This window comes from Neolamprologus multifasciatus, chromosome 23 (genome assembly GCF_963576455.1).
Source record: "Neolamprologus multifasciatus chromosome 23, fNeoMul1.2, whole genome shotgun sequence".
Lineage (NCBI taxonomy): Eukaryota > Metazoa > Chordata > Actinopteri > Cichliformes > Cichlidae > Neolamprologus > Neolamprologus multifasciatus.
This window is the reverse complement of record NC_140460.1, coordinates 23,503,571-23,526,732: the sequence shown is the minus strand read 5'-3', so window position 1 is coordinate 23,526,732 and position 23,162 is coordinate 23,503,571. Positions and strand designations below refer to the sequence as shown.

The 23,162-nt window shown below is 41.1% G+C and overlaps 2 protein-coding genes across 2 annotated transcripts; both read right to left on the bottom strand.

The window, feature by feature from the left end:
• Nucleotides 1–22: 22 nt before the first annotated feature.
• Nucleotides 23–12,437, bottom strand: eed (embryonic ectoderm development). Its single transcript, XM_085150446.1, has 12 exons — nucleotides 12,274–12,437; nucleotides 11,390–11,542; nucleotides 10,311–10,403; nucleotides 9,908–9,973; nucleotides 9,368–9,493; nucleotides 8,102–8,183; nucleotides 6,823–6,914; nucleotides 4,378–4,511; nucleotides 4,154–4,259; nucleotides 2,949–3,107; nucleotides 2,382–2,455; nucleotides 23–918 (listed from the first exon to the last, which is right to left on the bottom strand). Exons 1-12 carry the CDS (start codon nucleotides 12,391–12,393, stop codon nucleotides 792–794), a joined length of 1,332 nt encoding a protein of 443 aa, XP_085006572.1. The 5' UTR covers nucleotides 12,394–12,437; the 3' UTR covers nucleotides 23–791.
• Nucleotides 12,438–13,302: 865 nt separating this feature from the next.
• pwp2h (PWP2 small subunit processome component) lies at nucleotides 13,303–22,378 on the bottom strand. The gene is made up of 21 exons (XM_085150443.1): nucleotides 22,207–22,378; nucleotides 21,752–21,864; nucleotides 21,088–21,182; nucleotides 20,902–21,001; nucleotides 19,380–19,523; nucleotides 19,163–19,298; nucleotides 18,645–18,892; nucleotides 18,170–18,313; nucleotides 18,014–18,084; nucleotides 17,773–17,909; nucleotides 17,413–17,561; nucleotides 17,173–17,320; nucleotides 16,906–17,056; nucleotides 15,678–15,858; nucleotides 15,438–15,585; nucleotides 15,027–15,135; nucleotides 14,588–14,653; nucleotides 14,089–14,307; nucleotides 13,847–13,997; nucleotides 13,665–13,739; nucleotides 13,303–13,583 (listed from the first exon to the last, which is right to left on the bottom strand). Exons 1-21 carry the CDS (start codon nucleotides 22,222–22,224, stop codon nucleotides 13,418–13,420), a joined length of 2,769 nt encoding a protein of 922 aa, XP_085006569.1. The 5' UTR covers nucleotides 22,225–22,378; the 3' UTR covers nucleotides 13,303–13,417.
• Between the last annotated feature and the right edge of the window lie 784 nt (nucleotides 22,379–23,162).

Sequence of the window (23,162 nt, the reverse complement as noted above, 5' to 3'; positions counted from 1 at the left end):
AAAAAAGTCTGATATTGATATATTTATAGAAATTAAGTTTTATTCAAGTTCAAATGACTCCAGATAAATAAAGACAAAACACCTGCCTTTTGCTGCCTGTAACAGGAGTAAAGTTTTCAAAATAAAAGCTTATTTTTATGCTAATACTGTCCTATACAAACATCACGCTTGGGAACAGCTACAAAAGACTTTATTCAGTTTTTACATGTGTGTATGTGCGAATACTCCAGTGTCAAAGCGCACACTGTAAATTATGCAACAGCAGTCCATGTGTGTGTGTGAATGGGGGCATCAAAGCGATCCAATTATTACTGTAATAATTAAAATAAATCATGGCACATTACAACAGAAAATCCTGTTTTCATGCATTATCTTATTTTTCCACACATTTCGTTTTGTATTGTTATAATTTCAATGGATGGGACAGCATAGCAAACCAGAAGGCACCCAGAGAGGACACCAAGACAGGCTTCAGGGCTGTTCCTTTTTTCATCCTTTGGCTTAAAATTGTTCATCTAACAGAGTAAATCCAAGTTTTATTGGATCAAAAACACTGCAAATCTGTTTTTTCTTCCCTTCACAATTAAGCTGGCAGACAAACAGGAAATGAAGACAAAAGAAGGCCATTCCTTTCTTTTTATGGAATTAAAAAACAAAAAAAACAAACAAAACAAAACAATTTTTAATCTGCATACAAGATTAAATGTACAGACATTTTTTTTGTTGCAGTGCAGATCTGTACACCAACACAGAGGCAGGGGAGTTGGAAGCAACAGGAACAACCGGAGACCTCAGCGCTGTCGATCCCAGCGCCAGATGGAGGCGTCATCGCACACCGCTATCAAAATGCTGCTGTCGCGGCTGAAGCTGGTTTGCCGGATGGCTGATGTGCATTTGGGGAGGGTCAGCGTGGTGCACCTGAAGAGCAGAGATAGTTAGGGGGGAGGGGGAATTGTAAAAAAACCCAAAAACAAACAAACAAAACAAAAAAATACAGAGAAACTTTTGTCAGTGTCAACTGCAAAAATTATGAAACAATTGAAATAAAAATGTTTATTTTGTAACCTGTGAATATTTGTTGTTTAAAAATCAGTGTTCTGACCATTACTGGTGCAAAATCACAACAAAAAGAGTCATAATTTCATTAAATGTGCCAGGTAAAAAAAGACACAGGAAGACATTACAGCAGCTTTCTATGGGTCATTGGTGCTCAGAGAAGTGTGACAATGCTGCAATAATTGATCGTGAAGACGGCACCACTTAGCAGTTTTAAGTTTTAACCTCTGAGCTGCACTAAACTGCCATTTTTCCACTATTTTGTCACTTCAGACAGTGTTGCTTTTAACCGGGCATCATTCCTGCACATTCCTGGTTCAGCCAATTCCTTTTCAAAATGCATGAGGAAGGAAATTTAATGCCTTTTCAAAAGAACTTGGAAAAAAAAGTGTTAATGAAGCCTGTAAATATTTAGGTGCAGTAGTGTTCCCAACCTGGGAGGGAAAGCACCAGTGTTATAACCTTAAACTACAACTATTGTTGCAGTCACTTGTAAGGAAATCTGTGTAACTGATGGAGGAGAAGCCTTTCTGTATGCTCCAGGAAGAAATGGTATTACTAAAATCCGTGGAAATAACTGACGCTACTGTAAACCACATACTTCCAAGCTTAAATACGAAGTGTTACAGTTAACCAAAGCCCCGCGCTGCAGCTCTTCAGTGTTTGATGCTTTCAATTTTTCCAAAGATTCAAGTCATCATATTGGCTTTCTCATGGGTTTACCACTACGTGGAACATGAAACAGCCAGACGGCAGCAGTAATACCCTTGAAACTGCACTTACTGCAAGTTGGAGGTCTCAAAACATTTCCAGACACGGTGAGATTAGATGATACAACTGGGGTCTAATGGTAGGTGGTCTTTGCTTAAATATACTCCACAGTCACTTCTCAGAGACTTTAGAATACTTTTTAGATTAAAATGGCTCTACATGGTTGAGATTTCTGTCCTACCACCAGACCTCCTGACAATGGTACTGATTCCAAACCTTAAAAGGATATGATGAGCCATATGAACAACAAACATGGAACAGTGCTGATGGTAGTTCCTCAGGGCTCCCGATGAGCTATACCAAACTTCTAGTAGCACCAAAATAAGGACTACAAATATGAAGATTCCCAAACCACAGGGCCCTGTGTTATTTTTTTCTAACAGCTAATGTGAGCTAAACTAAGGGTGTAGCTGATCAAATACAACAACCTGTTTAAGTTTATGAGGGTTTACTGTGATATTTTGATGCTAAAAGCAGGGCAAAGAGCAGTGGAGATACAGGACAACTATAACATGCCTGTTGTCTGTTTTTTTTTTTTTTTTTTTTTTACTTACTTGGCTTTGTGTGGATCTTCTACTTCAAGGTCCCACACGTAAAGCTTCCCCACCTGATTCCCCAGAGCCAGCATCTGTGTATCAGCATCACAGCAGAGGTCAGTAAGAGCACCAAGACACAACAAGAGAACAAACGAACAACTCTCAGCATCCAGTGTTTCCTAAAGATTTAGCTTCCGTTTCTCCTCTGCAAGAGTTTTTATTTCTTAAGAACTAAATATCAGTGATAATCAACTACTTAAAACCTGCCAGTGACCTCCAACTCCAGGTTAGACTGCAGCTGACAGCTAGAAACTTGCTGGACAAGTGGCTAATTGATATTAAAGAGAACAATGACAGCAACCTGGCCAACCAGAAAGACAGGATGACTGGAAACACTGGGTTAGCGTTGACTGACCTTTCAAGTAAATCAATTAAATGATGTAATTCTTTCCAACAGATGAAAAATAAAACTGTATTTGAGACAAAACATTTGATTATTCTGTTTTTGTCCTTTAATCAGTACAAATGAGAATGAAAATATAAAACCTGATCATACACAAAATAAATAAAGGTAAGATAGCTGACCTTCTGCCAGAAGTCCATGGAGAAGCGCATGTACCAAATGTCACACTGGCTGTAGTCAAAGCGTCCCAGAATCGTCACATTTGACTCATTTGGTTTAATGTGATCAATGTCATCCTCCATCTTCCCGGGTTTCCAGCACACAATGGCGTTTTCACAAGACTGGAATGACAACACAAACTCAGTTGTACATTTTCAACAATTTTCAACAGCAAAACAAAACAGTCAAATAAGTCAGACTTTACTCAACTCATTCTTCTTGCTTCCTCCACTTCTGTACCATTGATTCATTAATGCTGAATTCTCTTGCAGCTGCTCTATTCCCATGTTGTTGCAGTATATTAATGACTAACCTCGTATTGTGGATGGTTTATCTCAGTTGTTCTCCTGACTGAAGTTTGGTCTGTTTACAGCATCCTGCCATGCGATTGCATTTGTCCCTAACCATTGGGAACCCTCACGTTAACATTATCAAGTGGAAAAGTGTTAGCGTTCATCCTCCAGCTTCACTGTGTTTGTTATGCTAACATAGCTGTGTTGCTAGTAGCACATCATTATACCCCAGCTAGTCCAACTTTAGTAACCCTACAAACGTCACTGCTGTTTAGTTTTCTGTTGGAAGTGATAGCAGAGCTGTACGTTTTAATTTTTTCAGAAATCTCTTAGTCAGAACATGCTATATCATGTTTAGGTGGAAACTAGCGAGCTAACTTCCTGCTAACTTCTAACTCCATTAAATTTAATAAATTCTGTTTTCATGGACGCCTAGATGTTAAACTTAATTGTTACAACTGGTAAAGCAGCAATGCTGATCATTTTATTAAAGATGAACTCTCAGTGATGCAGCAGTGCTCGTTTGACTTTGGGACCTGAATCAGAGTTTTGGACCCAGATTACTCCAAGTCCCCTAGATACAATAGCCATAATGCTCCGACAATCCATCAAGCAGTGCGGCTTTGTTGTTTACCAAAGTCATACTAAAACATTTTTTGAGCATTTTTGAGCGCCGTATACCACATAAGTTCGAGGTCAGTAAGCACAACCATAATTCATCCATAAGACACACCGGATTATAAGGCGCACTGTCAATTTTTGAGAAAATTAAAGGATTTTAAGTGCACCTTATAGTGCGGAAAATACGGTAACTTAAAAAAACAAAAAACAAAAAAACCTTTTTGGGTAGCATTAAAGGATTTCCTTTCACTTGCCTTAGAAAGAATAAGATCACCAAGCCACCGCACACAGTCCACATAGTTTCTATGAATGTCACGTGTTGAGAAGTCGGGGAAGTGGATTTTCTGTGAGACAAATGCCCTAAAAAAACAAAAAAACAAACAAACAAAAAAAACCCCAAACATAAAAAATATAATGCCATGTATATAAATCCACAGATATGAAAACAGACCACAGAAAAAGCTTCTGGACGTCTCACCTGTTTGTCTTTGAGGGGTTGTACTCATAAGACGCGCGAATGGCTTTCTGCATTCTCTCCGAATTGATCCTCCATAGTTTTAGCGAGTGGTCCATCCCACATGACATAATCTTTTCACCTAGGAGATCAAAATCCTACAAAACAGGAAATGGATAATAGGAGAATGTGAACTGTCAGTACAGACAGAATTTAATCACATTCACCTAAAACATCTGTTTTGTCACCATTTCAGAAAATTAGCAGACAACTATTTAATATTGTGTAAGTTAAGTAACAGAATAAGGTGGGATGGTCTTAATAGACAGATAAACCTGACAACGACACAGCCCAGAGGAACACCACCGACAACTGGGCAAGCTTGTGATCTGAAATTTTTGAAACTGCAATTTTAACCATTAAAAGAAACTCATTCCCACCCCCCAAAAATCAAAAACAAAAACTGAAATGACCACACTTTGTATTCAGCTTTTTCTGTAGAATCAACCTCACACGTGGATATACAGTGGGGCAAAAAAGTATTTAGTCAGCCACCGATTGTGCAAGTTCCCCCACTTAAAATGATGACAGAGGTCAGTAATTTGCACCAGAGGTACACTTCAACTGTGAGAGACAGAATGTGAAAAAGAAATCCATGAATTCACATGGTAGGATTTGTAAAGAATTTATTCGTAAATCAGGGTGGAAAATAAGTATTTGGTCACCTCAAACAAGGAAAATCCCTGGCTCTCACAGACCTGTAACGTCTTCTGTAAGAAGCTTTTCTGTCCCCCACTCGTTACCTGTATGAATGGCACCTGTTTGACCTCATCATCTGTATAAAAGACACCTGTCCACAGCCTCAACCAGTCAGACTCCAAACTCCGCCATGGCCAAGACCAAAGAGCTTTCGAAGGACACCAGGAAAAGAATTGTAGACCTGCACCAGACTGGGAAGAGTGAATCTACAATAGGCAAGCAGCTTGGTGTGAAAAAATCAACTGTGGGAGCAATCATCAGAAAATGGAAGACATACAAGACCACTGATAATCTCCCTCGATCTGGGGCTCCACGCAAGATCTCATCCCGTGGGGTCAAAATGATCATGAGAACGGTGAGCAAAGATCCCAGAACCACACGGGGGGACCTGGTGAATGACCTGCAGAGAGCTGGGACCAAAGTAACAAAGGTCACCATCAGTAACACACTACAACGGCAGGGAATCAAATCCCGCAGTGCCAGACGTGTTCCGCTGCTGAAGCCAGTGCATGTCCAGGCCCGTCTGAAGTTTGCCAGAGAGCACATGGATGATACAGCAGAGGATTGGGAGAATGTCATGTGGTCAGATGAAACCAAAGTAGAACTTTTTGGTATAAACTCAACTCGTCGTGTTTGGAGGAAGAAGAATACTGAGTTGCATCCCAAGAACACCATACCTACTGTGAAGCATGGGGGTGGAAACATCATGCTATGGGGCTGTTTTTCTGCCAAGGGGACAGGACGACTGATCCGTGTTAAGGACAGAATGAATGGGGCCAAGTATCGTGAGATTTTGAGCCAAAACCTCCTTCCATCAGTGAGAACTTTGAAGATGAAACGAGGCTGGGTCTTCCAACATGACAATGATCCAAAACACACCGCCCGGGCAACAAAGGAGTGGCTCCGTAAGAAGCATTTGAAAGTCCTGGAGTGGCCTAGCCAGTCTCCAGACCTCAACCCCATAGAAAATCTGTGGCGGGAGTTGAAAGTCCGTGTTGCTCGGCGACAGCCCCAAAACATCACTGCTCTTGAGAAGATCTGCATGGAGGAATGGGCCAAAATACCAGCTACTGTGTGCGCAAACCTGGTAAAGACCTATAGTAAACGTTTGACCTCTGTTATTGCCAACAAAGGTTATGTTACAAAGTATTGAGTTGTATTTTTGTTATTGACCAAATACTTATTTTCCACCCTGATTTACGAATAAATTCTTTACAAATCCTACCATGTGAATTCATGGATTTTTTTTTCACATTCTGTCTCTCACAGTTGAAGTGTACCTCTGGTGCAAATTACTGACCTCTGTCATCATTTTAAGTGGGGGAACTTGCACAATCGGTGGCTGACTAAATACTTTTTTGCCCCACTGTACTGCTGTGAGGCTGAAAACCTAATGCCAGTAAAAATAGTCAATACCAGATGGATAATTTCTGTTTACTTTCAATCAGATTGAAAATAAACTGACATATTTCACTAGTCACTTCGGAGAAGTAGAACATGAACAAGTCTGTGGTGTCAGCTGTCAAGGAAAAGCTGTTTCCCCCCCCCAAATAACCCAACACAGATGTACTGCCTTTATTGAGTCTGGTCTAATGGTGCCAACATGTGCAGTCATCCCCTAAAGACCGATTCAGAATCTTTTTTTCCCTGTTGCACAATAGTCACTGTTATGTCCCAGATAAATTTCCCCACATAAACTGTAATACTCACAGCACTCAGAACTTCATCCCGATGACCCTCGACGCCTCCGAAAATGGCCACTAAAGTGTCCGTCTGTATGTTCCACAGCCGAAGAGCGTGATCTGAAAATAAGAGATGACTTTAAGAAAAAGTCTGATTGTTGTTTTACAGCCGGTCAGTGAAAGAGATGCTCACAGCTTCTTCTTTTTTTTTTTAAACTTTTTTCCTCTATATTTACATTTTTTACATAGTTTGAGCTATGCATTTATATTATATTGCATTCAATACTTTAAGGGTAGAATTATATTTTATTTTGTTAATGAATTTCTTCTTTGAGAACTTTACAACTTTATTTGAATACAGTCTTAGTTTTTCTACGTGATAAGCGTTGGTTTGTCTGATTAATCATGTTAAATAATTATATTGATTTATTTTATTTTTAACTTTCCATAGGGGTCATAATATTTTGTTATATGTGCTGACTGACAGTCTCCCATGGCTGGTGTTTAATCTTGATCGTGTATTTGACAGACTCTGGGAACTCATGCGTATCAACTCTCTTCATCAAAGTTTCTTCCAAGACATGACTTTTATATAACCTAAAATAAAACAGCAGTTTTATTTCACAGATTACAATCCATTTATCACATAAAGCATAAAAACTCACACCACCTTTGCACTTCCCAGCAGCTATAATCACACAGGGTGTTTAAAAAATAAAAAAAAATCCACCTGATTAAAGAAAAGATTAAACTTTGTTGCCGTTCACATGACCTTCAGTGACAGATCCAAACCCCGCTGTCTGATTTATCTCAGATTAAGGAACCACCTGACAGTCCCGTGGAAATAAAACTCTATCCCCACTACACTCGAGTCTGAGGTGACCTGTTTTTTCTCTTTAGATGGAAGCAACAAATCACAGTTGAGAGGGGTTTTACTGCCAGGATGATTTTTAGTGTTGAGTGAGGGTCAATAAAGCCATATTTAAAAAAAATAAAAAATAAAAAAAAAAGGGCCTTTTTTACAATTTTTTTTTATAAATGCATTGCTGCTGTTGTATTAACCTCACAGTGAAATATATGACAAACTGCTGGTCTTTCTGCCCTCTCTGCGACACAGTTTAGCTCTTTTTTTTTTCCCTCCAAGGAGCGGGAAAAAATAATCAGCAAATCTCTGCTAAATAAGGAAACACAAGGTTATTGGCGTAACTCTAGGTGATGCAGTCCGGCTTATGTGTGCATAATGAGCCGGGAAGAACCCTAGAACTGCACGCAGAAGAGCTCAAAGGTGCTTTATAATCACTGTTTACCTTTGCTGACAGAGAGGAGCAGATTGGGATCCCTCGGATGAAACTTCAGCTCGTTGATGGCGTTCCCATGACCTACATAATGCTGGAAAAGATGAAAAAATGACTTAATTCACACTGTGCAATTAAACAACTTGGGGCAGATGAAGTGAAATTCGGTATAGTTATTATCATTCCTCTGCGCCATTAAATGCAAGTCTTTCCAAAAATAAAAAATGGTAAATAAAGCTCTACTGTTATAAGTTGCTTCCTGAAAATGCTTCATAATCAAATAAAACTATTTTCTGTGCACTGAAAGTGATACAGATTATTTTAAGCTTGCAGTAACACTACAGCTGTTTGAAAACGCATCGTTTTCTCTCTGTTTTGGCATCCCGTCCACACTGAGACAGTGTTTTCCTCAAGGGAAGCGTTTTGAAAACGCTCTCGAAAATGCAGCATTTTCAAAACGGAGCTGTCCCTTCGCAGTGTGGACACTTGAAAACGCAGACTTTCTAAAACGATGACGCATTTTAGTCATGTGATGCAGTCATGTGACCAATTAAACAAAGATAGCGGAGGGCATTATACAGTTGTTTTGATTGCTCTCAAGTTTGACAGCTCTAAAAAAAGATTAATATCAGTTTGTACATGCTCCAGATAGCTTTTCTTCAAATTATTTAATTTTCACTCGCTTTGCACATGCGCAGGACTGGAAGGTAAGCGTTTTGGGCCGTTTCAATGTGGACGCTCAACTCTGTGAAAACGACCGAAAACGCTAGTGTGGACACGGAGCGTTTTCAAATCTATCCGGGCTAGTGTGGACGTAACCCAAGGAACTGGCCTCCCAGTCCATTGTTCCTTCAGTGGGCTGGTTTCAGTCATTGTGAAAAGGTACTGTTTATAAGATTGGGGAAACCTGCAGTCAGCTGAGACTGAAGAAGTCACTTGGATGAGTGATGAAACGTTTCTCCACAAAACGCTACGTCCAGATGAACAGAATCAAGTTTTGGAGATTTACTTACCTGGATGATTGAGCATGCATCAAGACATCCATTCATATACAATAAATTAAAAAGCCACCCTGCAGTACTAACTACAAGATCCATAAAGGTTTTTTACTGATTTTCACATTTGGTTTGACCATGACCTGATTTTCACCATAATTAAATCAGCTCGAGCTGTTATTAGTATCTACCATCACACAAAATTTCAAAACGATATCTTGAAAACTGGACTCTGCTAAAAGACAGAAGTGATGGAGCAGTCGGGTGAAGACTGACACGCTACCTTGATGCACTGCATCGTGATGTGGTTGATCACCCGGATGATGCCACGGGATCCGGCCACAGCCAGCAGGGGGTGACTCGTGTTGGTGTCATAGGTCCAGGCGCACGTGTAGAAGTTCTCGTCTGCCTTTGCAAAGTCAAGGAAACCTGAACAGAATCTACACTTACCTTTCTTTAACAGACTCAGATGTCCCACTGTCAGCTGCACAGTCACTAAAACTTCAGCACAAACAAGCATCTCTTCTTCTCTATACCCCCTGAACTCTTTTCCGTTCACACTGTATATTTTCTGCTCTCAGCTGCAGAGCTTTTATGGAGTTCAAATACCTTTCAGATGGCTAGATAATGTAAAAATATCAGATATCTTAATCCTCGCTGTTAGCCTTCAGCTCAGGTGTCGAGGCATTAAACCCGTCTAGACTGCCCTTCTGTCATCTAAGCAATAAAGAAGTATTTAAAAGCCAAACTGTGGGACTTTTGTGTGTTAGGAAAACTGACAAATGAGAGCAAAGAAGGATTGAGGAAGTAGGTGAAAGGATACGTCTGCATCAACGTAGGACTGCAGGAGTCTGATTTCTCCTTGAGAGTGGCATTCATACAGAGTTACCTGGATAAGCACAGATGTGAGAGGTGGACAAGTTCACTAATAATCAGTGTTTAAAAGACATTTTTAATGTTCCTTTCATTGAGAAACTATAAATGGATAAAGAAGTCATTGCAAATCCACAGGGTCATTGGAGCTTGTTGTTATACACTGGTAAATCTCATGCTTTTATTGTCTTTGCGAGCATTTTACAGTGAGCTGCATGCTTTGAAAACTCCTAACAATATATTGGACAAACACCAGTAAACAGATCAGGACTTTCCCACCTCTGGTAATATGCTGACCCACTACAGAAATAAGCAATTTAAACCAAATTTTAAATAACTGATCATTTATTTACCCTGTTACTCCCAACTGTAGCAAACACCAGCGGGTCTCCCTCCTTGCTGTGCCAGTTAAACTGGACTCCAAACAATGGCTGGCCATGGTCCTCCTGAGACAAATACAGATGTTGTTAATAGCCACTTGCGCTCCTACAAAAAAAATCCTGTATGTATGAGTGCGGATTAAACCAGATGGATGTACTAAGAAGCAAGTTAAACAAAACAAGGCTTTGTTCTGGCTAGATGACACTTCAATCAATTTAGTTCAGTTTGATTTGTGTAGCACCAAACCACAACAGAAATCTCTTCTTTATATTATAAGGTAAAGACACCACAATAACATGGAGAAAACCCCAACAATCAGGCAACTCCCTATGAAGAAGCATTTGGGGACAGTGGGAAGGAAAAACTCAATTTTAAGAGGAAGAAAAAGGCTCAGGTAGGGGCAGGAATCTGTTGCCACTGGTTCGAAGTGAGGGGAAAAATAAAGGACAAAGAGACACTGCCAGAGATTAACAATAACTAATGATTAATTGCAGCCTGGTTTATAAAACATTAAGACATCTAAACATCTATAACATTAACATCTTTAACTCTGCATCTTGTCTTTATGTCAGCACCACTGTTTCCAAACCAGAGATCATAGCAGGTCTCCATTATGAACTTGTAAACTTCCCCTTTCACTTTTGCTGCCATCTTTCTGTCACAAATCAACCCTGACACTTGTCTCTACCAACTACACGCTGGCTGCACTCTCTTTTTGACCTCTTTTGCACACCGTCTGCTGCTTTCAGTGGGTTGATCCACGATATTTAAACTCCTTCGCCTTCACGGTATCTACTCCTTGGATACTCACCTGTCACTCATTCACACGTGTATTCTGTCTTGCCTGCCTAGCAGTTTAAATCAGACCAGGCAGCAGATTAGGACCGACCTATTAATGCCTTTTCTGAATCGACAGCTAAGAACATCCAAATACCTGACTGACTATGTATTGTTTTTTGTACTGCAGGCAGTTAGCAGGACATTTGCTGGCTCATTTCACAGTAAACCCCTCTAGGTTCTGCACACTGTCTGGTGTGCTGGACGTACTCACCCTCAGGCTGTTGACACATTTAAAAGAATATCTGCACTTCTTGGACTTCCACTTGCCCTTGCCCCAGCTCTTTCTGCCGGGGGCATTGGCGGTGTTGGTGGGTGTGTCTGGGCGTTCTGCATTGGTGCCACTCTCAACGCTGACGGCATCGTCCTGCAACCAGCAGCAACACAAACAAACGTGTTATTTAATGCAAAATCATCTTCTAAAGATGCGCATTGAAGCCAGAACATGAGCACTCATAAACAAAGTGTGCCTGATGTGCTGAAGACATTGTAAACACGTTTCTTGCCTTGCTATTTGTTTAACACTGCACTTTTTATAGCACAAAAAACCCCAAAACAATCAAAAGCGTATCACTTCCAAACTATTGGGTCATTTTAAACACAATGAAGGAGGAGACAAGTAGAGATGGCTGTGGTTGGCCCAGGCTGCTACAAAAACATTCCTCATTAATCAGTTCATAAAGCGCTATAACATTTTTCTCAAAATTAAAGCTTAACTCAAGACCATTCTTGAGCAACCCATCCGAAAAACACTACCTTTTGGTCAGTATTTAGTTTATTATTTATCTGCTTGATGCTTTTTGCCAAGGCTAGCCCAGGTTTACACGTGAATAACTCCAGTCTGAGCACAAAGAAAACACGTGTGCGCTAACATGGAAGGTGGAACACGTGCGGGAAAATTTATTTGGAGACACTAAAATAGTCCACAGTGAATAACTATATCTAATAGCTCCAGCTGTTTGAATCCAGCCGGTGTGAATAAACAAAGATGCTAGCTAAAGCCTTTAGCACATCTGCTACTTTAGCACAATGCTAACTGATCAGAAGCGCTACACGGCTCATCTGCGGCCCAACATCAAACACGGTTTAAACGCTTACGTTCTCGTCTCCTGACAAGTCGGGGTTGCTGTTCTCATCGCTGCTCAGCTTTTGCTTTTTCGCCGGTATTTCTTTTCCCGCTTGAGAAGGGGACTCGGACATGTTCTTATTTTCCCTCATTTTGGAATTAACCCCGCCCCTTCCGCTCCTACGCCCACGAGCATGCCGGAAACTGAATATTTAGCCAATCACAAATCGCAGGTCGACTGCACAAATACCGGCTATTTTCCAGTTAAAGCCGTGCAGGCGTATTATTTATATTTTTAGCTTCGTGCCACTATATATATATTTTTATAATAATTTCTTTATCTTTTACTTCCGGGCTTCTGTCATTTTAAACGCTCTTGAGCAATAGTTCTCCAGCTTTCTGAAAATCTTTCAAAGTGTTTCTTTGACCATTGCTGCTTTTTCATTCACATTCAGTTTATACATTCAGATTCAACTGCACAAGCTGAGGACAAATGTTACAACAGTGAGTGCTTACAGACGTCTGTAAAACACGGTGGAGGCTCTATCAAGGTTTGGGCTGCATTTCAGTAAGTGGTGTTCAAGATTTCTTAAAATGATGAATTAAGAACTCAGAAAAGTACCATCAGATTTTGATCCACCATGCAATTACATCTGGAAAGCATCTGATTGGTAACAGCTTAATTTTTCGGCATGGCAATGATCCCGAACACACTGCCAATGCAGTAAAAAATTCCTGAATAAAAACACGTGGAGCCCAGACCTCAACAGCAGTGTGGGATCATGTTGACAGAGAACAGAACAAAAGGCAGAAACATCCAAAGAAGAGCTTTGAATGTCCGTCAAGAAGTCTGGAGAACTATTCCTCAAGATATACACATCACTGCATCTATTTCATTTATTTTCCTAGAAAAAATATGGAGACGTCCAAGACCTTTGCATAATAATGTAAATAACATTTGCTTATAAATGTTCTATATATACGCTAACAAAAAAGAAATCAATAATAATAATAATTATAATCATACAGGGTGACAATTCATTAAACCAAAGAAAACCATCCACAGTTATATATGAATTTAATTATAAAAGAACTCTAAAACATCACATCCAAGTACACAAAAATCTGTTTTTCTTTTACAGTCCAACATGTGTCATGCTGTGGCACTGAAGTGGCCTACAGCATCATTTCTGCATCCTCTAAAGAAGCCTCGCTCATCTCCTCAGACAGCTCTTCATCCTCCTCCCCCTGGTCCTCTGTCTCCTCCTCAGCTGCCCTCTTTAAGCCTCTTTGCTTTGAGAGGGCCACGGCATAGCGGATGTTGTACATGTTGAAGTCGCAGCTACACAAACAAAGCACACATTCAGATCTGTTAAGCTGTATCTGGGCAAAGGCACAACGTTTCAGAGGATCTGTAACTTACAGCTTGGAGAGGTCGTCGAAGTGCCTCTGGATGCTCTTCTGCAGCGCCTGCAGCGTGGGCAGGATGGCTCCAGACCTGCATGCCAAAGCAGATGCATTGAAAAATTTGTTGCTGTCATCTTCTGTTCACTTACAGTCATGCTGAACTGAATCTGTGATGTGAATGAGAGCCTGAGGACACACCTGTTCTTCAGTTTCTGTCCGTGCAGCATGAGCAGGTTCTGGGCCCAGGTCATATAGAACTGCAAGTGGCCCGACTTCTCCAAACACGTGGCGATGAAACCCAGCAGCTTCTCGACATAAATGTCAGGAAGAGAGCCGCAAACCACCGGGACTAGGTCAGAAGGATGCACAACTCACATCACTCGGGCGTTTCCAAGTGAAAAAGGGAACTCAAAATGTTAAATAAGGTGAAATTCACTCACTCTGCTCATGTGGGACCTTCTCCAACACTTCCTGCTTGAGGGCTTTTTCGTTGAGTCTGAACGCCAGAACTATGGCCGACGCCCACTCCTGAAGGCGCAGCTGCTTGCGTATGCTGGCTGGTGTCACGTCTAGGTCCAGGTCGTACGGGTCGAAAACCAGTGACCCGTCAAGGGAGTAGACCAGCAGGCCCTCAGTGGTGGTGGCCGCCCAACTGCGACCTGAGGAGGAGAACAACTTGACTAACCGGCCGACAAAGCTCGTCTGTAACGGGACGCATGCTTTTCATACATGCTTCATAAACGTGTCTGCTGGTGTCCAGCGAAGTTTGCTGCACGAGATTCAAACACCGTAATGAGAGCAGAAAACAACATGAAAAACTGCTGTGATGAAGGACAACATCAACATCATGAAGGACAACATCAGTGTTGTCTTCCATCATCCAGTGTTCACAGGAAAACATTTTGAAACCATGCTCCAAGCTGTAATTCTGTCACCTACCAGTAGGGGAGAACCGCAGCGAGCTCACTCTGATCTCAGGTTTGAAATGACGAGAACTCATGTCACCTTTAAGGATGAGCAGACACAAGAATCAGTGAGGGTCGATTCAAAAACATCAGTGAATAAGAAAAGTGAAGACTTTTTTGTAAAAGGCCTCATGATCCTTACAAAATACAATTACTTAATTACATGAAGGGCTGCCAAAATTATATCATAAACTCAAGATCAACTCAAGGTCAAAATCAGAGAAAATGTCAAATTTTTAATCACCTAAATGAATCAAAATACATTAAAATCCTCACTTCTAAAGTTTATCTATTTTTAATTCAGGCGGTTTCAGTCCGATCACAGCGATAACCACTTCTGACCACTGCACCTTGTAGCAAACACACAACTTCCACACTTATAACTGGTCTGAGCCTTCGTGTGAGGGTTGTACCTCTCCTGACTCCAGGGAGGCTGACGCTGACTCCGTCTCCGTCCCCGGCTCCTTCATCCACCAGAGCCAGACTCCCGAACTCTGTCATCTTCCTCCTGTCCAGGAACTCCTGAAGGTAAAGCAGGACAACAGGATAAGTGAAACCTGTCATAATTAAAACCTCTTCAAGGACGATGCACATTTTCACGATGAAAAGTCCGATCCATCCAGGTTTAGTCATCTAACATATGCTTTTAAAAAATGCCTTAAATTCCTATTTTGGGTTCGCCTCGTCTCCTTAAAAAAAAAAAAAAAAAAAAAAACAACCTCAACCATAGATCTGTTTTTTAAGGACAGCCGATGCTATTAAATGTGTATGCTGCAGTCATGTGACATGGAAATAAACTAGCTGAGCAGACTGTGAGGTCGCACCTCCATAGCGTCGAAGGACAGGTTGCAGGAGATTTCAAACTTCTTTATGAGCATCTGCTCCTTGATGTTGTAGATGCAGACAAACTTGGCCTGACCTCCAGCCAAAACAGACTCCCCGTCCGCAGAGTAACACAGTGATGTAAACGACCTTAACGAGAGCCAGAAGAAAAAAAAGTCACATTAAACAAGATGATTTGAACCAGTGGAATCAAACCTGAGGCTCGAATCCCATCCACTCACTTGCCCTTGGCGGACTGCTTGGCTGTGATTTTATCCGTCTCCTTGCGGCCTGTCTGTAGGTCGTGTCGTCCAGCAACGGAGCCGTTTTGTGTGGCCGTGTGCGGGTTCCAGAAAGAGATCTCACCGTTCAGAGTGGCCACAGCCAACTCCTGACCGTCAGGGCGGTACGTCACTGCCAAGCCTGAGGAACAAAAGACATTTAAATTAAAAATTTAAAAAAAAATTAAAAAAATAAATTAATTAAAAAAAAAAAACCACAGTGAGGGAGGCAGAATTTTACATAGACATATACAACAAACAAAAGCACAGGGAGAACTCGCCCTGAAGGGCTATGCTGAAACTTGATGTTTTATGCTGATGTCAGCACTAACAATAAAAATCCAGTACAGTGTATAAATGTTTTTCTGTTACTGTGAAGTCACATGATGTTGTAGAGCTCAGCCAAAGAAAGTGCTGATGTCCCAAAATGACTCTTATTTTATAATCCAAAGGAAACTATAAAGCCTTTAAATCAATTCGTGTGACCATGAACTTTGACCTTGAAACATTACATAGTAAAATGGTTTATTTTATCATCTTTACCTATATAATCGGAGCAAAACTGGCTAAAATCGTTGGCTTCTATAAGCTGCAATAAGTTTAAGATAAACTTAAAGATATATTCATGTTTTGTAATTTTACAAAACTTCATGGGGTCATTGTGACATTGTAGGCGTCGTATTGAAAAAACAAGAAGTGTTGTACAGCTCTCTCTATCCCCTTTCATATGATATATCACTTGATAACTTTTATTTAAATTTTTTTCAACACCGACTTTGCTAACAATGAAGGTCAAGGCCAAATGCATAGCAAACCTAGGTAGTCAAGGCCTAGTATATTTTTGGGAAGTTTGAAGACGATCCATAAAAAGTTGTTACTGATTTTCAGTTTGGTGTGAACTTGACTTGGACGCAGTTTTCACCCAAATGAAATAAACTTGAGCTGTTTCTAGTATCTACCGTCACACAAAGGTTGAACATGATATCTTAAAAACTGTGGACGCTAGACTGCTAACAAACACACAAACATTACAAAAGAAACAAAACCAACTTAAAAGCAACTTGAATCTTTCAAACTGCCCCCCCCCTTTAGTGGCAGCATAAAAAAAACAAAAAAAAACAACAAAAAAAACCCCCCCACCCAAATAACAAGACGATCACTGATGGCTTCACGAAGGATCTGAATTTACCATCAGATGTGAGGGGAAGCGTTTCCTTGGTCTGCCAGCTGTCCAGCATGTCCCACAGCCGAACGGTTCGGTCCCACGAGCAGCTGGCCAGGACGGACTGAACCGGACTGAAACAGAGGCAGCTCACCGGACCCTCGTGACCCGCCAGGACCTGTCCGGTCGCAGGAAGGAAGTGTTAATCTGAGGGATCCTGGCAGCTTCAATCAAGTTAGTCTGTCTCATAAGGAAGGATGAAAAAGCGTAATTAAAAAGAAGCATGATGCCTACCTCTAGCAGCCTGCCTGTCTGCATGGACCAGAGGAAGATCTCAAAGGAATCCTGAGCTCCTGCGCTCACCAGCTCCCCACTGGCATCTACTGCAAGGGAGGAGAACTGTGCAGGCCGAGGCGACGTAAAAGTCCTGAAGTTTCGGTATCTGCCAAAAAAAACCCCAAAACAACATTACAGGAATACATTCTCAACCATCTTTTAAAAGAATACACCCCCGTCCTTGCCGCCAGCGCCCACCTGTGCAGGTCGAAGGCTCGGACCGTCCCATCCAGAGAAGCGCTGACGATGACGAAGCCGCTGGAGGTGAAGGTGACGTTAGTGACGCTGCTGGTGTGTTCGGTAAATGTGACAAAGCAGAGGCCGGTGTTGGTATTCCACACTTTCACCTGCAGGAATTTATTAACACAGTGTGGAGTCAGAGACGAGACCTTGAGTCTTCATTTATCTGGTACTGAACCAATGATTGGATTCAGGTGTGTTAACCCAGGGTGATATATAAAACCTGCAGGACTTGGCCTTGAGGCCTGGAGTTTCCCACCCCTGTTCTACTGTCTCAGCATGGACACATGAAGTTAAAGGCTTCAGTCTGAGACTCACTTTGCTGTCGTCCCCTCCTGTCACGATGTACTGTCCGTCTGGAGAGTAAGCCAGCGACGCCATGTTGTTGAAGTGTCCCTGCTGCTTGAACACGTACGACTCACTCTGCCACTCCCACACCAGCAGCTGGCCCATCCCTGAAATAATCGATGTGTTTACCTTTTTGAGTTGCAAAAAAGTCTGTAACACCAGTAAGCTAACGCGCACACACACACACACGTAAAAAGAAACAAATTCTTACGCGAGCATCCAAAGCTGATCCAGTCTCCGGAGCTGTTTATAGCCACCGAGGCAATCCTCTGGTCTGAAATACTGCAGGGAGACACATCCACACGGTTAGGTGAGAAAACACATCTGTCCTGTAACTTTTTAAACCAAACCGCAGCTTTTCTCTCACCTCAGGGAGTGAATGAGGTTAAACTCTGGAAGTTCGTGCAGGTGGAATATCCCAGAGGCGAAGCCTGTGACCAGGATGTGGTTCGGTTTGTGGTACGCAGCAGCAGTCAAGTTGTTAAAATCCCCTTCTTTGTTGAAAAAGTGTCTGAACATGGAAACAAAAGGCTGTTTTTAGATCTCACTAAAATCCTAATGCCAGCATTGTCTTCTATTAATGTTACAGAGCTGGATATTCATAATAAATAAATCCCTGTGAAAATGAAGGGCCGGTAACTGAAAATATTCACAATATGAAGGTAAAAGTTTGTATGGCATCATTAAATATACTGAAGTTGTTAGCACCCAAAAAAAAATCCTTTGATTTAACTGATTAAACTAATAAATAAAAATAAATATGTAAACTTTATCACTTATAAAATCAGAATTGCAATTAGAGACAAATCAGGAAAAGAATCGGGAAATTGGAGGCGTCTTACTTGCTCATCATCTTGTATCGAACATTCTTCTTCTTCTTCTCTCTCTCTTTGGCGGTTTCAACTTTCCCTCTGATCACCTCTCCCTCCTCTCCCTCCACCTTGTCCCTCTCCTCGCCCTCCTCTTCTTCCTCTTCCTCCCCTTGTCTCGGGAGCTTGGGTTTATCCTGGCTCTTCTTCAGAATGAGGCCGTCCAGCTCGGTGTCGCTCTCCCACACACACAGCGTCCCGTCCTGGCTCACTGTGTACAGCTGAGTAAACATGCACACGAGGGATAAACACACAGAACCACACCTACAAACACATATATGTATATAAATGGTAAAATGGTAAATGGCCTGTATTTATATAGCACCTTACTAGTCCCTAAGTACCCCAAAGTGCTTTACATATCCAGTCATCCACCCATTCACACACTGGTGATGGCAGCTACATTGTAGCCACAGCCACCCTGGGGCGCACTGACAGAGTGTAGATTAATAAAGTGTAATATATATGTAGATTAGCAGAAGTAAACCTACATCTAAGCTGTCCTTTTCGAAGAAACAGCCTACGATGATGTCCTTGTGTCCACCCAGGGAGTAGTAGATCAGGTTGGCCCAGCGCTCTGCACCGAACACCCACGTTGACATGTCTTTGCTGCCCACCACAAAACACCTGGAAGAAAAACACCACAATCACAATGTATTCCTGTCCAATTACAGGCTTCTTCTGCACTTTCATGTTTGACAAACTCACTTGGAGTCGTCTGTCCAGTCGATGCAGGTGGTTTCATCGTAGGGACCGTAGTAGCTCTTGTCTAAGACGAAGGCGTTAAACTCTCGCTTCTTCCCAGGAGCGTGGTACATCAGAGCCACATTTTCCTTTGTTACAATGAACTTCCTACAAATGAAAAATGCAGCAAACAGTTGTCAGAATAATTTTTGTTCTCCCCAGATAATGATTTTACAGCACACGTCTTTAATGACTTTAAAAAAACATAAGAAGTGGATGCACAGGTTTGAATTTATTTGGGATTTTCTTTAATCCACAGAGACCTCCACTCATGTTTGGTTAAATGTCCCTGAGTAAGCCGCACCTTGATCAGACACGTTTGGAGCCTTCAACAATCCAGTGGTATAACCTGGCACAGACCGGACTTTTAAGCGTAGTCCACAAATTTCCAAAAGGGTGGAGGTCGGGGTTTTGGGAAAGCCATTCCAGAAGTTTAATATTTGTTTTATTATTAAAAAAATAGCTTAATCTCACAATCTCACATCTTAAGCTCACATTCACTCCTACAAACATACCTGTTATCATCGTGGCTAAGCTCAATTTCTATCTGGTCTGACCATAAAACGTTTTGACTTGTCCATGTGAGCATCTGCAAATTTCAGTCATGCTTAAAGGTGTCAATTTTGGAGTATGGGCTTCTCTCTTGGTCGGCACCGTCTCAGTCAATGGTGATGTAAATCTGACTTCACCTTGGAAAGACTTGAGCCTTGGTGGTTCCTGAACATCCTAACCAATTTCCTCTCATCTGAGGGTCACAGTTTGGGTCTGCTTCCTATTAAAAGGCCTTGTCAAGTTAAAAGATATTGCTGAACCTTCAGCACCACTTATTAAAAGATTCAAGTGGGTGAATATATACATTACAGCCTGTATCGATATGCTTGAACCTGTGGGAATTACATCCATCTCTTCCGCTTATCCTTTTAAGGCAGGGTGCACCCTGGACAGGTCGCCAGTCTATTGCAGGGCTAACACATAGAGACAGACAACCATTCACACTTGCATTCACACCTATTGGCAATTTAGACCTACCAATTAACCTAACCACACTAACTGCATGTCTTTGGACTGTGGGAAGAAGCTGGAGTACCCAGAATGAACCCACGCAAACATAGGGGGAACATACAAACTCCACACAGAAACACCCCGGCCTGATGGTGGAATTGAACTCAGGATTTCTTGCTGTGAGGCAACAGTGCTAACCACCGTGCATGTGAATTACAGAAAATCCAAAATAAATTTAAACTTGCGCACCCAGTTCTTGCTTTTTTTGAAGTCATTAAAGACGTGTGCTGTACAATCATTCCACTCTGGACGAAGATCAGTTTAAAGAAATCATTAAAATCCTGAAATTACCATCACATTCACGCCTATGATGAGTGGATGTAAACGTCCGACTACAGCTGCCATATAAACTCTGCTGAGCTGTGTCTTACTAACACCAAGAAGAAGTAGTGCAAAATGCGTCGCACAGTTTGAACGTCCTTACCTTCCATCAGGTGAGAAGCGGATGCTGCTCACAGGTTTGTGAAAGTGGAAATGATGAAGGATGGCTCTGGTGATGAGACTGACCAGCACCGCTGCACCATCTGTTTGACACAAACATGATCAGACACACTTGGATTTTGTTCTTGTCCGAGTCCTGAAGAAGACCTTAACTGTAAAAATTTTGTACCTTCATCCACAACAATCGCCAGGCTCCCATCAGGAGACAGACCCACACAGGTTACATTCTTTGTCGTGGAGAACGGCAACGTCTCAGACGTGTTGCTGCAGGGCAGAGAGTAAAAACACATCAGTCTTATTTTCATTATTTTTTAAAATAAGGTGACTTTAAAGGTTACTTATTATGCTTTTTCTTACTTTATGACATATATGTAATGTTTATGTGTGCAAATGTAGACAAAGTTTCAAATAAGAAGGCAAATGTGAAAATAATCCTACCAATAGCACAAACTTTACATGGAGCCCCTCTGCAGGCTTCCAGAAGTTGGCAAATTAGAGGAAAGAATCATGCAAAGCTACTTCAGTGTAGATTTATCATGACAAATACAACTTTTAGATGCAACTGAATGGAAAATATAATTTATTTTTCATTATCCTACACCACCTGCACACTGAAACCTATACTGCAGCACAATCAGTTGTATTTTAATGTGGACACCATGAAAAAAAAAAAGTCCGAATACTTTTAAGTGACCACAAAAAACAGTGGATGCAACTCTTCTCTTTGCAGGTCCAATAACATTTAGACGCTGGACACTGCATCCAGATGTTGTAAGACAGGACTTTACAGATAACCCTTTCCTGTACATGTCCTATACCACTGTTTGTCTTACTTCTTCAGGTCGAAGACAGAGATTCTGTTCCCAACTGGACTGATAACAGCGTTGCCATCTCTGGAGAAGTTCAAATTTCCTTGGCGATAGACTGCGCCGAGCAAATTGGAAAACTACAAAATAAAAGAAAAGTGATTTTACTTTTGATCATCAGCCAAGTGTACGCAGATCCTGTCAAAACGTGGGAATTCAACACATTCAGAGGCAGATTCATTAAACTGTATTAAAACACAGACACACGCACAACTAAACCGATATTTTGTTATTATATACACAAGCCGAAATAATTATGAATGATAAACAATTGAAAGCAAAAACACTTGAATGTTTACAGCACTTCCAACACCGAAAAACTTATTAAATCTAACACTTTTTAAATGGAGTTTGGTCTGACACGCATTCCCGCTACCAAAGCAACGCGACTTTAGCAAAGTCGCTAACTGCAGCGCACTTACCCTATAAGCAAACTTCATTTTACTAAATATTCATTAACTTCGGCACATTAATATTTCCTTTTTAACTCTTTATAAATCCCAGGACTATGAACGTGAGACCAACATGCTTCTTCTTCCTCCACACGTGTGTTGCGTTTTGTTGACAGTCGACACATCCGGTTTGAGTTGACTTGGAAAACTGCACGGCGCCCTCTGGTGACAAGGAGGTTAAAGTACAAGGTTGTAACATAAAAAAGGGGTTTGACTACATGCATAGCTGCCCCCTTCATAACATGTGTATCCACCTGTATAGGCCAGACCTTTTTTTAGAACTCATAAATCTGGATGGTGACAAATAATGTTGGACTGTTGTTGTAGATGACTGTGTTATCTGTATTATTTTAATAATATTAATGTTTTTTAATCAGTCATGTTTATACAACTAAATATCATTTTGGAAGTAGAGCAAGATGGTATATGTGCTGGATGTCATTATAGCACATATATAGTGTTATTTAGTCTTTATCCTTCAGATGGCAATCACTCCACAGTGTTGTTAGAGGAGGCGAGAGTAATTATTATCTTCTCAGACACTGGTAATAAAAGCAGTTTATTATATATATTGAAAATAAAAAAGTGTTTGTGTTTATTTCTCAATTGGGGACTCACACCCTCAATTTATCTAAGTTAAAGTCAGACACATGGCCATTACCCCGCATGGTTTCACACTGACGTGTTATTCTCAAAATGGGATTTCTGAAGGGAGACTTACCTAAGTATCGGTCACTGGAAGAGACAGTATTTGACAAAGTATCCCAGAGGACGATGTTCAGCTTAAAATAAATATGCAATACTTCTTAAGAATAAGGTAAATAAATTCTAAAGCTATCTTAAAGGTACTTTTTGTGATTAACACTGGCAGAATTTGACTACATCTTTTACCACTGGGGGCAATGTTTCACAAGTGGTTTTCATTA

Bases quoted from the DNA above. Each gene is read 5' to 3' on its own strand.
- eed (XM_085150446.1), bottom strand. From the start codon at position 12,393: ATGAGGGAAAATAAGAACATGTCCGAGTCCCCTTCTCAAGCGGGAAAA. The intron at 9,494-9,907 runs GTATCCTTTCAC...GACTTTGCAAAG, and splicing joins AGTCCTACGTTGATGCAGAC to GCAGACGAGAACTTCTACAC. The intron at 6,915-8,101 runs GTAAACAGTGAT...TCTTATTTTCAG, and splicing joins GCTCCTCTCTGTCAGCAAAG to ATCACGCTCTTCGGCTGTGG.
- pwp2h (XM_085150443.1), bottom strand. The intron at 19,524-20,901 runs GTAAGGACGTTC...TTTCATTTGTAG, and splicing joins CGCTTCTCACCTGATGGAAG to GAAGTTCATTGTAACAAAGG. The intron at 13,740-13,846 runs GTGTGTCCTCAG...TTTGGCATGCAG, and splicing joins GGACAGAAACTGAAGAACAG to GTCTGGAGCCATCCTGCCCA.